Genomic DNA, 14,977 nt, shown 5'->3' on the forward strand with positions numbered 1-14,977 from the left:
AATCAAATCTATAATGGAACTAAAATGGTGGATAGATAACATTTGGCTTTGTTTCAATCCAATCATTATCAGCAACCCTTCAATGGTGCTACAAACTGATGCCAGTGCACTTGGTTGGGGTGCCACCAATTCCATCTCCAGCTGTGGAGGTAGATGGACTGCTCAGGAGGCATCATTATTACTCACACTGGGCATAAACTACCTGGAAATGTTGGGTGCATTCTATGGCCTAAAGTCATATTGTACTGGGTCATATCACCAGCATGTTAGACTACAGATTGACAATACCACTGTGGGAGCATATATTAACCACATGGGTGGAAACAAATCGACATCATGTGACAATCTGGCTAATACAATTTGGCAGTGGTGTATCCAGAGAGATATTTGGATATCAGCTACTTACCTACCAGGTAAACTAAATTTAGTGGCAGACACCAGGTCATGCAAATTTAATGAAAACACCGAATGGATGTTGAATAAAAAAGTATTTGCTGATATTACAGCACGATATGGAACACCAGATATCGATCTATTCGCATCCAGGCTTAATCACCAGTTATCAAATTATGTTTCGTGGGAACCAGACACTGGGGCAGCGGCGACAGATGCATTTTCGCTGCATTGGGGGAAATTGTTTATTTATGCATTCCCTCCTTTCTGCCTCATCAGTCGGGTATTAAGGAAAATACAGCAGGACTCTGCGTCTGGTATTTTGGTAGTACCCGATTGGCCTACTCAACCATGGTTCCCAGTGATACTGAACATGGTATTAGAACCATGTATCACCATCCCGAATAGACCAGACTTGTTGGTTCATCCCGTAACAAGGGATAGCCACCCATGCCATAACTATTTGAAATTATTAATTTGTAGAGTTTAAAAATACCTCTACTACAGCTGGGACTGACGGACGGAACAGTGAACATGATTTCGGCGGCCCAAAGACAGTCCACCAAAAAACAGTATCTGGTCTATATCAGGAAGTGGGAGATGTATTGTAACAAAAACAGCATCACCTACAGAGATATGAACAACCCGTCTGTTCTGGAATACCGGGCAGGCCTCCATTATGATGAGGGGCTCAGTTATAGTGCCATCAACTGCACCAGAAGTGCCTTATCAACTTATCTATGGCAAGGAACAGAGCGTCACTCTGTTGGGACTCACCCACTGGTAACAAAACTTATGAGGGGAATTTTTAATACCAATCCCCCAAGAACCAAGTACTCCCAAATATGGGATGTGAGTATTGTCCTGAAGATGCTCAGGAATTGGTCTCCAGCAACAGCTCTGTCCCTACATAGACTGACATTAAAAACAGTCATGCTAATGGCATTCGTCACGGCACAAAGGGTACAGTCATTACATAAATTAAGACTGGACAACATGACTTCTTCATCTGAAAATATTACGTTTCATATTTATGAATTAGTAAAGCAGAACAGACAGGGATCAGCAAGCCTCAATATAGAATTTAGGTCTTACCCAACAGATGATCATCTCTGTATAGTAAGACATTTGTCGTTATACATGGAGAAAACGAAAATCATCAGAGGCAATGAGAAGGCACTTTTAGTCAGCCATAAGCAACCACACAAAAGAGTGATGGTCCAGACCATCTCAAGATGGCTGAAACAGGTTCTAACACAGGCTGGGGTGGATACTAATATTTTTAAATCTCATTCCACCAGGGCTGCAGCTACATCGGCAGCTATGCAGTTGGATGTACCAATGGACCAAATCCACAAGGCAGCAGGATGGTCAGGGGAAAAAACATTCCAACTATTTTATCATAAACCAGTCATGAAACCTGGAACGTTTGCAGAAACAATTTTAAGTTCTGTAATTTAATTTACCCCATAAATAGGGGTTATAATTTGTGTTAATAAATTTCATGGATTTTAATGTCAGATTCATGTCTAAATTATGTTGACACAATTCCTCCTACAGTCATTAAGGCAGATGTGATGCATGGACTCGTATCCACGGCATGAAATCACAGAGCTTTGAAATCTTCACGTAGTCACTCATGTGACTCCGAAGTAAAATAGTAAGATTAAACGAGAACTTACCAGTTCGAAGTTTGATAATTATTTTATGAGGAGTACGTTGAGGGAATACGTGCCCTCCGCTCCCACCCATGATCATATACTCAACTGGTATTTCTTTCTCTAATCTTACTATGTTTAAGTCATTACAGTTATCTGTGATTTCACACCGTTGCTTTGAAGAATGACACGCATGCGTCCTGGCGGGGTTCTTCACGTATTCCCTCAACGTACTCCTCATAAAATAATGATCAAACTTCGAACTGGTAAGTTCTCGTTTAATCTTACTATTTTGATTGTTTGGATGTGATGCAATCTGGAGCACAAAGCAAACTGCTGGAGGAACTCAATGGGCCAAACAGACTCCGTGGAGCAAAAGGGATGGTTGGCTTATTTGGTAGTGACCCTGTTGTTGTGAAAATTAATTTAGTGAAAATCAATCTTCAAATGTTTCATTCCTCAACATCTCAAAAATATCTAAATTATGAAAATTGCTAGTTGCTTCGCAGTGGAACTTGCTTATGGCTGGCACTAGCCTAGTTTCTTATGAAGTTATTCTTGTTCATTCACAGAGGGAAACCATGAATCAGTTCTTGGTAACACTTATATGCATTGTTTTATAATGTAATCACGAGGCTGTTGCAGGAAAACCAGTTTGTCCCATCATAAGCTGGCTTCCATAAGATTCTCAAATGGAACCTGCCCCTGGAGCTTGTTGTTGTTTCCGAAATGGTCGCAATCCTTGTCTCCGGAATTCCAGTTTGACGTTTATGAGTTATGCTGCTCACAAACTACAGAGAGCTGAAGTGAAGAGACATCTGTCAGTCTTCATACAAGAATTACAGGAAGTGTCTAGGTGAAGCAAGACATTAAAATGAAAACAAGTCTGTTTTTACTGTAGTAAAAAGGTAGAGAACAGGCCACTGTTGAGACCACAAGGTCAAAAGGTCAAAAACTTTATTTGCCATTTGTGCTTACACACCTAGGAACTCTTGTGCGGTTGTTCAGAGAGTCAAGTCAAGTCAAATTAAAAATTAAAAAGACACACAGAAGACACATAATCTATAAAAACATATACTACTCTAGAAATAAAAAAAGAAAATGCCTAAAACCCTATATAAAGGGGAAAGTGAGAGCATTGTAACTTGCACAAACCCTATATCAGGACATCAGTTAATTTTGTTTTGGCCAAGAGTCTCACTGTTGCAGGGAAGAAGCTCTTAAAAAAGCGTGTTCTGTTTGTGGCGATGCTGTCTGCTCGTCTGTGCCTGAGGTTGTATGTGCAGTTTTTGTGTTTGAGCAGGGAGTGAGCTGGATGTAGTGTGTCTCTGATGATTCTCTCTGCTCTTTTTTGACAGCGCTGTGTGTAGATTGTGTCCATGGAGGGGAGTTCCGTTCTGATAATCAGACTACTGCAGAGTATTCACCATTGTATTGATGGCAGTTCAGAGAATATTGCTTTTGGGGTTATTGGTGTCTTAAGAGGTAAAATTGAGGACCATTTCCATACCCATTGGAAGTTAGATGATGGAGATATGATCTAATTGAAGCATAAGATTCTGTGATAATGTGACAAGGATGTTTCCCCCTGTGGGGAATTTGGAGCTTGTGGACACAGTCAGAGTAAGTGGTCATCTATTTAATACAGAGATGAGAAGGAATTTCTACTGTCAGAAGGTCATTAATGTTTTAAATTGTCCACCCCAGAGAACTATGGAGACTAAATCTCTGTATATATTTAAGGATGATATGAACAGATGTTTGTTCCATGGGAGGAGGGATGAAGGATTATGGGAATGGGATAGAGCTGTGGCCTATTACAGATTAACATGGATCTTAATGAATGACAGAAGTAGTTTGAGCAGACAGAAGGCCTACTCCTGCCTTTATTTCTCATCTTCTATTTGTCAGGCTAGTATTACTCTGATACTAAACTAAAGGGCGCATGGTGGCACAGCGGTAGAGTTGTTGTCTTACAGCGCTTACAGCTACCCTGACTACAATCCCGACTACGGGTGCTGTCTGTACGGAGTTTGTTCGTTCTCCCCGTGACTCCCCGTGATCTCTAAAATCTTCAGTTACCTCCCACACTCCAAGACGTACAGATTTGTAGGTTAATTGGTTTGGTATAAATGTAAAATTGTCCCCAGTCTGTGTAGGATAATGTTACTGTGCGGGGATTGCTGGTCGATGCGGACTCAGTGGGCCAAAGGGCTTGTTTCCATACTGTATCTCTAAACTAAACTAAATAACATTGATCATATGTGTGTAGCATGATTTTCACTTCTCGTTTTTATTTTCACTGGCTTCACTTTCTAAATTGTATGGTTTGCTCATCACACAACATATCTCTTTTATGCTTGTTTTTGAGCGTCAGCCGGTTCTGATTGCTAAATCAAGTGAAATACCATCTTCAGCAAATGTTGTTCTCTGTGGTGGCTTTGATTTTCTTTCGCTGGATCTTGGATGAATCTAGGATCAAATTAAGTAAGTGCTAATCGTGTGCCATTTCTACCAATTCCAATTTGAAACCATTGGATATTTTGGTTTCGATTAGGTTAATTAAAGCTTTTTACATGCCCTTCTGACCTCTTCATTCAGCAAATTAACCTTTTTCCCATGCTGACCTCTGGTCTTTAGCTCCCGCCCCCCAGCTAATTTCAGATCAGAAGTGTCTACTCAGTTAGTTTTCTAAATGTTTGCTTCCAGCAACAGGCTGAGCTTGCTATCTTACAGATGACCCTGGCTGCAGATGGTTGCTGCCAGTTTTTTACACCAATCTATCCTTTTGAAGGACTGCACGGATATTGCATAGGCACATTTTCTGCAGCGGTAATGAAATTAATAACAAGGGCGATTCTCACCATTAGCTTTTGGAAATTGATGGTGACTGGGGACATTTTGCGCATGAGTGTGTCTCAGTGATTCAGCCCTCATCTTCAAGCTCCACTGATGCAGCCTCCTCCACTACTATGGTGAGAAATCATTTGAATTTAAATCTAGATCCACCCTAAAGTAATCTGAAAAGGAGAAGTTGCATCGCAGAGAGCGTGCATTGTTTCTGGGAAACTTTCTTGGTTCTTAAGTGCCTAAGTTATAGGCGCAGAATTAGGCAATACAGTCCATCAAGTATACTCCACCATTCTATCATTGTTGATCTATCTTTCCTTCTCAATCCCATTCTCCTGCCTTCTCCCCATGCCCTCTGACACCCATACTAATCAAGAATGTATCAATCTCTACCTTAAAAATATCCACTGACTTGGCCTCCACCAACCCCTCTTGTAACTCTGACACCAGCACATCCAGATCCTTAAAATAGCAAACAGCATAAAATAAAAAATCTAAGAAATAAATATACAAAACAAAATCCACACTGCTAAAGTAAACAAAGGTCCCTCTTTATTGTGCATGATGTAGCATTTACTGAAATAGACTTGTGGAAGGTTTCAAGCCCAATTTGTGTTCACTGTGTTTACAGTCCACCTGTGGCTTATTTAACAACAGCCTTTGTGAAAAAGCAGCAGGATAGTGAATTGCTGAATCGGGGAATGTGATTAGAATTGCTTGTCGTGCAAATAATTTGGAGGAAATTTTGACCATTATCCCTGTAAAACAAATGGATTTCAGTTGGAGGCAAATATATTTATCTGAAATTTGGTCCCATCTTGCCTCTAAGCTCTCAGCTTGGTTGAAAGAGTGAACAAACTAAACCAACCAACTGGCAAAAGATGAAGTGGTGATTTATTCATTATAATGGGGACGCGAGATGTCGAATTAATCAATCACAATAATAATTTATTAGCCAAGAATATTTTGCAACATACGAGGAATTTCGTTTGCCGAATCAGTCATACAAATAAAAAGCAACGGAACACACAAAATACATTTTAACATAAACATCCACCACAGTGACTCCTCCACATTCCTCACTGTAACGGAAGGCGAAAAAAAGTTAGATCTCTTCCCTTCTTCGCCTCGAGCCCCCCGTTGATGGGACGATCTTGACTCCCGTAGTCGGGGCGATGAGCTCCTGCATCGGGGGTATGTCATCTCCCCTGCACCAGGCGATCGGACCCCGCATCGGGGCTTGTCGAGCCTATGCATCGTTGGAGCTCCCGACTCGGCCTCTCCCGACTGCGAACTCTCGATGGTAAAGTCCGCAGGCCGCGGTTGGAGCGATCCCAGGCAAGGGATGTTAAGTCCACGCCCTGCAGTGGGGCTCAATGTCAGTCCGAGGAGGCCTCCAACTCCATGATGCTAGACTGCAGAGTGACTGGAGATGCGACCCAGAAAACAATTGTATCTCCGGCAAGGTAAGAGAAAAAACAGACAGACTGTTGGCAGGGCGGGGGGGGGGGGGGGGGGGGGGGGGGCACTGTTTTGGCTACCTCAACACAGGCAGATCTGCCTCATGGGGAAAGTGAAGGCTCCTTCTTTGTAAAATTCACATAGAAATGCAAAGAACATCACCAGAATAATCAAGGATTTTTGCCCCCTTCTTTGTAAAGAGATCACAATGGCACATTTAATACAATATTTTGCTTAATCGGTTTTCTACAGACACATGATCACCTGATCACCTGATGGAACATACAAATAGGATGATTATTTATTTCCATCCGTAATTATTTCTGACGTATTTCCCCTCCCTTACTTCTTTTATGCAATACAAATTCTCTGACAAGCTTTTGAAATGCACGTATTTTATAAAAGCATAACGATTATCAGAGTTTGGAATATTTCTCATCATTTTTAATGAAGCTACCATCAAATTTCCAGATCCCAGCTTACATTAGTAATTCTAATGGGGCATTCTGAGTAAGAACAGCTGTCATTTTTAATATGTTCTCAATTTTATGATTGAATGACTCCTTCAGTACGTACACTTTTGTGCATCTGCTTGGCAGCTTTGCTACATGATTGAAACATGGAGTAACACCATAACTGCTCTGTCAGTAAAGTATTCTGCTCAACTATCCAGAAATGGCTTTGATGCATGGAGGAAGGCAGATTAGACCAGTTTATGCAGGGACGACAAATATATAATCAATTTATGCAGATGGTTGGACATCATTTGGGGAAGAATATTGTGTCTCCCTACCTCTGTAATCCAGCCATACAAGTTCCTGGTGAGATCTTAGAGCTACTTCAATTCTGGCCTCTTGCATACCAACAGTTTAAAGCAATGCACAATTACAGTGCTGCTTTTAGATGGTTTGGGTAGGTTCTAGAATTCCGTCCCTGATTCTCTTTCTTTCTCTAGCTTTCTCATCTCCCTTATGAAGCTTATTAGTTCAGTTTAGTTTATTATCATGTGTACCAGGTACAGTGAAAAATTGTTGCCGTCTCAGGCCAGCTTAGTGGTATTGTTACCCTCTCAGTGGTAACCCCCTTGACAAACTCTCACGGTTTGTCATCAGTCTTTGATAATACTGTCGTGAACTGGATTGGGATGTTTCACTGCATTAAAGTGGTATTGTAAAGATAAGTCATGATGGCTATAGTGCTTGAAAAATGTTATGTGCAATGCAGTTTGTACTGACTTAAAGTGCTATAGATTGCAAAGTGGTTTATGCTGTTACAATGAATATCTGGGGCACAATTATAGTATTGTGTTCAGTTTTGGTCACCGTGTTATAGGAAAGATGCTGTCAAGCTGGAAAGGGTGCAGAGAAGATTTACGAGGACTTGCAAGGACTTGAGGGCCTGAGTTATAGGGAGAGGTTGAGCAGGCTAAGACTTTATTCCTTGGAGTGCAGGAGAATGCGGGGAGATCTTCATGTACAAACTCATGAGAGAAATAGATCTCACAGTCTCTTGCCCAGAGTAGGGTAATCGAGAACAAGAGGACAAACTGTAGGTATAAGATGGGGAGGGGGGGAAAGATTTAAGAGGAACCTGAGGGGTAATTTTTTTACACAAAGGGTGGCGGGTGTATGGAACTCACCGCCAGAGGAGGCAGCAGAGGCAGGTGCTATCGCAATGTTGAAGAAGTATTTGGACTGGTACATGGATAGGCTAGGTTTAGAGGGATATGGGCTAATGCAGGACTAGTGTAGATGGGGCATGTTGGTCGGCATGGGCACATTGGGCCAAAGGGCCTGTTTCCATGCAATATAACTATGATTCTACCTTAATAAATATCAGAATAAGCAGGAGGGGACAAATGGCCTGCTTTTGGTTTTATTTCTTGTATTCTAACAGTCTAATGTGGTTTATTGGATTGATACTCTGGTCTTAAGCACAGTTAATCATGTGGCCAAATTGCTGAATTATCATCTCTATATTTTAAAGGGTTTTTTTGGTAAATATTAATGAATCTTACAATGTTATCAGCACTCATATGGAAAATGCAGTTTTCAACATTCTGGAAAATGCTCATCACTCCATAACTTGCACTTGATAAAGCAGCTCATCTAAATACAACGCAAATGACCTTAAGCAATCACATTATGGTTCTGTAAATGTACAATTTTCTCTGCCCATTTTAGACTAATCCAATGTATTTTGTGCATAAAATCCTATTAGCATTGGAATAGCTGAAGTTGTGGAATTAATGAAAGATTAGAATAGCAAAGAGAGGCATTCCAGATTTGTGCTACAGAGCTTCACATATATTTTATCCTCAGGCATGTAACAATCTTAATAGTTGAAAGATGATGCTGGTCACAAAGAACACCAACCCCTTGTGAGCTCTGACATTTGAATATGTAGGGCACGCAAAGTAAAAGGTGACATTGAAGGTGATATATCCACTAGGAAGGCAGGGACTTTTGTGCAGAAGCCATTTGTCATTCACAGGGCTCATATATCTATCTTAAATTCACAACAGATACTTTAATCATCAAGATAGCCAGTCCTTTTTTCCAGAAACCAGCTTTTCTATCGCAATTGCAACACTCCCTCTTAGAGACATAGTGATACAATGTGGAAACAGGCCCTTCGGCCCAATTCACCCAACGATGTCCCAGCTACATTAGTCCCACTTGTCTACGCTTGGTCCATATCCCTCCAAACCTGTTCTATCCATGTACATGTCTAACTGTTTCTTAAACAATGGGATAGTCCCAGCCTCAACTACCTCCTCTGGCAGCTTTTGTTCCATATACCCATCACCCTTTGTGTGAAAAGTCACCCCTCAGATTCCTATTAAATCTTTTCCCCTTCACCTCCTCTGGTCCTCGATTCCCCTACTCTGGGCAAAAGACTTTGTGCATCTACACGATCTATTACTCTCACAATTTTGTATACCTCTATAAGATCTCTCCTCATCCTTCTGCGCTCCATGGAATATAGACCCAGCCTACTCAACCTCTCCCGATAGCTCACACTCTCTATTCCTGGCAACATCCTCATAAATCTTTTCTGAACCCTTTCAAGCTTGACAATATCTTTCCTATAACATGCTGCCCAGAACTGAACACAATATTCTAAATGCGGTCTCACCAACGTCTTATACAACTGCAACATGACCTCCCAACTCCTATATTCAATACTCTGACTGATGAAGGCCAAAGTGCCAAATGGCTTTTTGACCACCTAATCTACCTACCACTCGACCTTCAATGAACTATGCACCTGTACTCCTAGATCCCTCTGGTCTACAACACCAGGGGCAGAAATCCCAGGGAGGCCAGGGGGGACAGATCCCCCCTGTTTTGAGAGGTGGGGGACGATCCCCCCCCCCCCCATTTTTTGTAATCCGAGTTTAAAAACCCGGTGAAATCTCCGCTTTCCGCGAGACAGTGGGGGTTGGACTGCTGATCAAGGGCGCCGATTGGACGAGAGAAACGTCGGTCAGCAGGCAATGGGCAATGGGGGCGGGACATGATGATTCCGTGCGATGATTGGAGGAGGGGGACGTGGCACAGACCTGCACCTCATCCGCAGCCAGGATCGATCCCGGCTCTCCGGCGTTTTCCCGTCCCCACCCGAGTGCCCACGCCCGGGGGTGGCCAGAGACGTCGGGAGTCAGATGGGAGGGGTGCCCCCAGGCCCACAGCCAGCGCAGAGAAGCAGCGCAAAACCCAGCTCAACTCTGCCTGTCCCGCCAGGTTAACCTACAGCCCTGCCTGGACTTGCGGGAAATATGGTCCAGGTTTACAGCCAGCGTGGAGAAGCAGCGCTGGTGTCCCGTCAGTCCAGGCAGGGCTGTAAGTTAACCTGGTGAGACAGGCAGAGTTGAGCTGCATTTAGTGCTGGATTGAGCCTCCGGAGCCTCCGAAGCCTCGCGCGTGTGTGAGTGTGCGCATGCGTGCGCGACCGACAAGAAATTGTGTCCCCCAGACCCCTCCATATTTTGATAGCGATTTCCGTGCCTGTACCCTGAGGCCTACCATTTAGGCCCTGCCCTTGTTCAACATCCCAAAATGCAACACCTCACACTTCTCTGTATTAAATTCCATCAACCATTCCTCCGCCCACCAGGCCACACAATCCTGATCCTGCTGCAATCGCGCACAATCATCTTCACTAAGGCACACAAAATAATATTCTTTAAACTATATTACATGCCCAGGTTATAATTAGAATGCACTGGGTTTAATGTTTGTAAGATTTTCTAGCATAACAACCAATGCACACTCTCCCATTACCAGCATAGAAACAAAGTATTTGGACCAATGTGTTCAGTTAAATTATTTAGAAGTAAATTCAAGAAACAAATTTATAAAAAAAATTCTCTGACCTGTGTCTGACTCGACTGAAAAGTAGGGCTGGCCTTGTAAGATACTGTACACAACCCTGGCACTGTATCCATAGGTAGGATCATCAGCATCTGTAGCAATAACTTGAATTACAGATGCACCTGTAAGAAACCAAAACACATCATAATGCAGTTCAGTAATCTTATTCCAAAACATTTCATTGACATCAATCTAAACTATTTATTTATTTATTTTCAAATGCTTACTTTGTTGAGTGTTTTTGAAAAATTACATAATTTAGTGGGCAGCATGGCCAATGCTAGAGATTATAGAATCGTTTTAGCTTTGCCCACCGTCCCTGATTTACGGAAGCTTGCAACAGTGACCTCCACACCGTGTTCAGAGCTGCACCGCCACAAATATTTAACTCAGCCACAAGGAGGCATTGCAAGGCATGAGTCTGCTCAGTGAACATTGCATCCGCGAATGCTTCATGCTGTTCGATAATCAGAACTTTATTTTCCAAAGTTGTGAACCAATTTCTCTTGACCAAACTCTGCTGGGTTGTAGCTACGACGGCAAAAATAGACTTTGCTGCTTAGATTAAGAACAGGTTAGATGTTATGTGAACCCGAGTGCCACCCTGTATCTTCAGGGTTAACCATATAACCATATAACCATATAACAATTACAGCACGGAAACAGGCCATCTCGGCCCTACAAGTCCGTGCCGAACAATTATTTTCCCTTAGTCCCACCTGCCTGCACTCATACCATAACCCTCCATTCCCTTCTCATCCATATGCCTATCCAATTTATTTTTAAATGATACCAACGAACCTGCCGCCACCACTTCCACTGGAAGCTCATTCCACACCGGTACCACTCTCTGAGTAAAGAAGTTCCCCCTCATGTTACCCCTAAACTTCTGTCCCTTAATTCTGAAGTCATGTCCTCTTGTTTGAATCTTCCCTATTCTCAAAGGGAAAAGCTTGTCCACATCAACTCTGTCTATCCCTCTCATCATTTTAAAGACCTCTATCAAGTCCCCCCTTAACCTTCTGCGCTCCAGAGAATAAAGACCTAACTTATTCAACCTTTCTCTGTAACTTAGTTGTTGAAACCCAGGCAACATTCTAGTAAATCTCCTCTGTACTCTCTCTATTTTGTTGACATCCTTCCTATAATTGGGCGAACCAAAATTGTACACCATACTCCAGATTTGGTCTCACCAATGCCTTGTACAATTTTAACATTACATCCCAGCTTCTATACTCAATGCTCTGATTTATAAAGGCTAGCATACCAAAAGCTTTCTTTACCACCCTAGCTATATGAGATTCCACCTTCAAGGAACTATGCACGGTTATTCCCAGATCCCTCTGTTCAACTGCATTCTTCAATTCCCTACCATTTACCATGTACGTCCTATTTTGATTTGTCCTGCCAAGGTGTAGCACCTCACATTTATCAGCATTAAACTGCATCTGCCATCTTTCAGCCCATTCTTCCAAATGGCCTAAATCACTCTGTAGACTTTGGAAATCCTCTTCATTATCCACAACACCCCCTATCTTGGTATCATCTGCATACTTACTAATCCAATTTACCACACCTTCATCCAGATCATTGATGTACATGACACACAACAAAGGACCCAACACAGATCCCTGAGGCACCCCACTAGTCATCTGCCTCCAACCCGACAAACAGCCATCCACCATTACCCTCTGGCGTCTCCCATTCAGCCACTGTTGAATCCATCTTGCTACTCCTGCATTTATACCCAACAGTTGAACCTTCTTAACCAACCTTCCATATCTTCTATAGAGAGATGTAGACAATGTTAGCACGGTCCTCTCACCAAACCCAGTGGATGCATAAAGGGCATGCCCCACTTGGGCGTCATTTTTGGCGACAGCCTGGAAAGAGGCTGTCGTGTCGTGGTTGGGGCATGACACGTGGTGACGCATATAGTGATGCGTGGTGGCACGCAGGTGATGCGCGGTGACACGTAGGTGATGCGTGGTGTCTCCCTGTTGTCCCAGGATTTTGGAATGTTCAAAATCCTGGGGCGACATTTGGGTGTCTCACCATGTCGTGCGCCCTGTCACACGGTGATGTATGCTGTCCTGTGGGTGAAGCCCAGTTAGGGTTAGGGTCAGGGTTGGGGATTTAACATTAATATATTAAAATGAATGCAATAAAATCAATTGTGCAAATGAAAAGATGCCTGAGTTGTGCAGTTTTATTTATAGTTGTATTGTTCCGTTTCCAGATCCAATCACCATCTCTATAACTTTTCACAGGGATGGATTCAGTGAGTGTAGACTGAACTCCCCTCTCCCCTCCACCCCCATCAAACCCCCATCCCTCCTTCTCCACCCCCCCTACTCTTCTCCCGTACCCTCTCCCCCCCTTTTCCTCCCTTCACCCTTCTCCACTCTTCTCCCCATTCTCCACTCCCCCCCCTCCCCCACACATCCCCTTCTCCCCCTCTCCCTCCTTTCTCCGATTCTCCAATTCCGCATCCCCCCCTACTCTTCTCCCCTACCCTCTCCCCCCTTCTTCCTCCCCTTTTCCTCCCTTCACCCTTCTCCACTCTTCTCCCCATTCTCCACTCCCCCCCTTCCCAACACATCTCCTTCTCCCCCTCTCCCTTCTTTCTCTGATTCTCCAACCCCACATTCCCTCCCCCCCCCACTCTCCCTGACGCCCCCCATTTGTGGACCCAGACTGTGACAGCTAGATTCCACTAATATTACTGCACTAAGGCCACATCATCTGTTTTAGTAACATTGACTATGGGATAAATGCAGACTTTGGGAAGGGCTAGGGTTAGAATTAGGGTTAGGGTTAGGGTTAGGTCTAGGGCTAGGGCTAGGGTTAGGGCTTGGGTTTCCTTCCGCACTCCAAACGTGCACAGGTTTGTATAAATTGTCCCTGCCGTGTGTGGGATAGTGTGTGGGGGATCACTGGTTGCAGGCTGGGTCCACAAATGGGGGGGCATCAGGGAAAGTGGGGGGGGGGGGCGGTTGGAGAATGGGAGGGGGAAGAAGGGGGTAAGAGGGGGGTGGAGGAGAGAGGGGAGTTCAGTCTACACTCACTGAATCCATCCCTGTGAAAAGTTATAGAGACATTGATTAGATCTGGAAGCGGACCAATACATATATAAACAAACTGAACGATTCAGACATCTTTTCATTTGCACAATTGATTTTATTGTATTAATTTCATTATATTAATGTTTAAAATCCATGCAGTGAAGGAAGAATATTTTACAGCCCATCTGTATTCAATAACCATAACCCTATGCATGACAGCATACATCAGCGTGTATGTCGTGCAACTTGACGATTTTACGGGCGTCAGTCACTGACGCTCCGCAGTCACCGAAAAAATCGCAAAATTGGACAGGCCCTTAACAACAGCAAATGATGGAGCTGTCATTAGGGCTCTGTGGAATTATACTGTGCTACCACAAAATTTGAATTCTCACATAGGGAAGTGACAGATCTTTAGCAATGAGACAAAGCGGGCAATTGGGAAATGATAGCTAGCTTTGCTTCTTATTGACTTCTTTGAGAAAGAAAATGAATCTGGGTGCAGATTCTGCACTCAGATTCTAAATGAGCTATCTAGCTTCATGAAGAGAAATCAAACACGGCAGACACATTGAACAGCGGGAGCTCATGCGTAATGACAACAGCAAACTTATCAAGGTTTTTCAATCTGTGATCTGCTCCACTTGTAGAGAGGTTCTTTATCAACAGTGTACCATGCTCCAGCAATTGCTCTCAATTCAATATGACTGAACCATCCTCGTTCCCACGCTTGCTGTGATGATTCACGTCCCTCTCTGCATCTCAGGTCAGAGATTATGCATGTTCTGTTTGCCTTTCGTTTGCCCAGAATGCGTATTGATAGCTCAATCTTTCCTTGGGTTGGTTCCATTTCCATCTGACTGATCCACAGATGAATGTGGTTTGAGGTCCGTACGAAGGTTCATAGCTCAGTCAAAGCATTCACAGAGCTTGGAGGCAGAAAATGGTGTGGAAGATTGCAACCTTCACGTGGTCCGCCCTGTTTAGACTAATGCAATCAACTCGACGTGCACAAACGGAAGATCAAATAGAACAAGTTGTCCTACAACTTTAGACTGTGCACGCCACACGAAAGAAGAAGAGGCAGAAAATAAAAACCACCTCCTGATACACCAGATATGGATGCTCAAGGAAGTGCCACCTCAGCATTAAATTGCTAATTTTCTCCCAGAGC

At 43.3% G+C, this 14,977-nt stretch overlaps 1 protein-coding gene across 1 annotated transcript in view; it reads right to left on the minus strand.

Moving 5' to 3' along the window:
- Nucleotides 1-14,977, minus strand: part of LOC116990913 (cadherin-6-like) — a 222,509-nt gene that overhangs the window by 79,542 nt on the left and 127,990 nt on the right. The window contains exon 4 of the mRNA XM_033049068.1: nucleotides 10,741-10,860. Coding sequence (XP_032904959.1) covers nucleotides 10,741-10,860 — 120 coding nt within the window. The remainder of the gene's footprint in view (nucleotides 1-10,740; nucleotides 10,861-14,977) is intronic.

The sequence above is a fragment of the Amblyraja radiata genome, chromosome 2 (genome assembly GCF_010909765.2).
Source record: "Amblyraja radiata isolate CabotCenter1 chromosome 2, sAmbRad1.1.pri, whole genome shotgun sequence".
NCBI classification, from domain to species: domain Eukaryota; kingdom Metazoa; phylum Chordata; class Chondrichthyes; order Rajiformes; family Rajidae; genus Amblyraja; species Amblyraja radiata.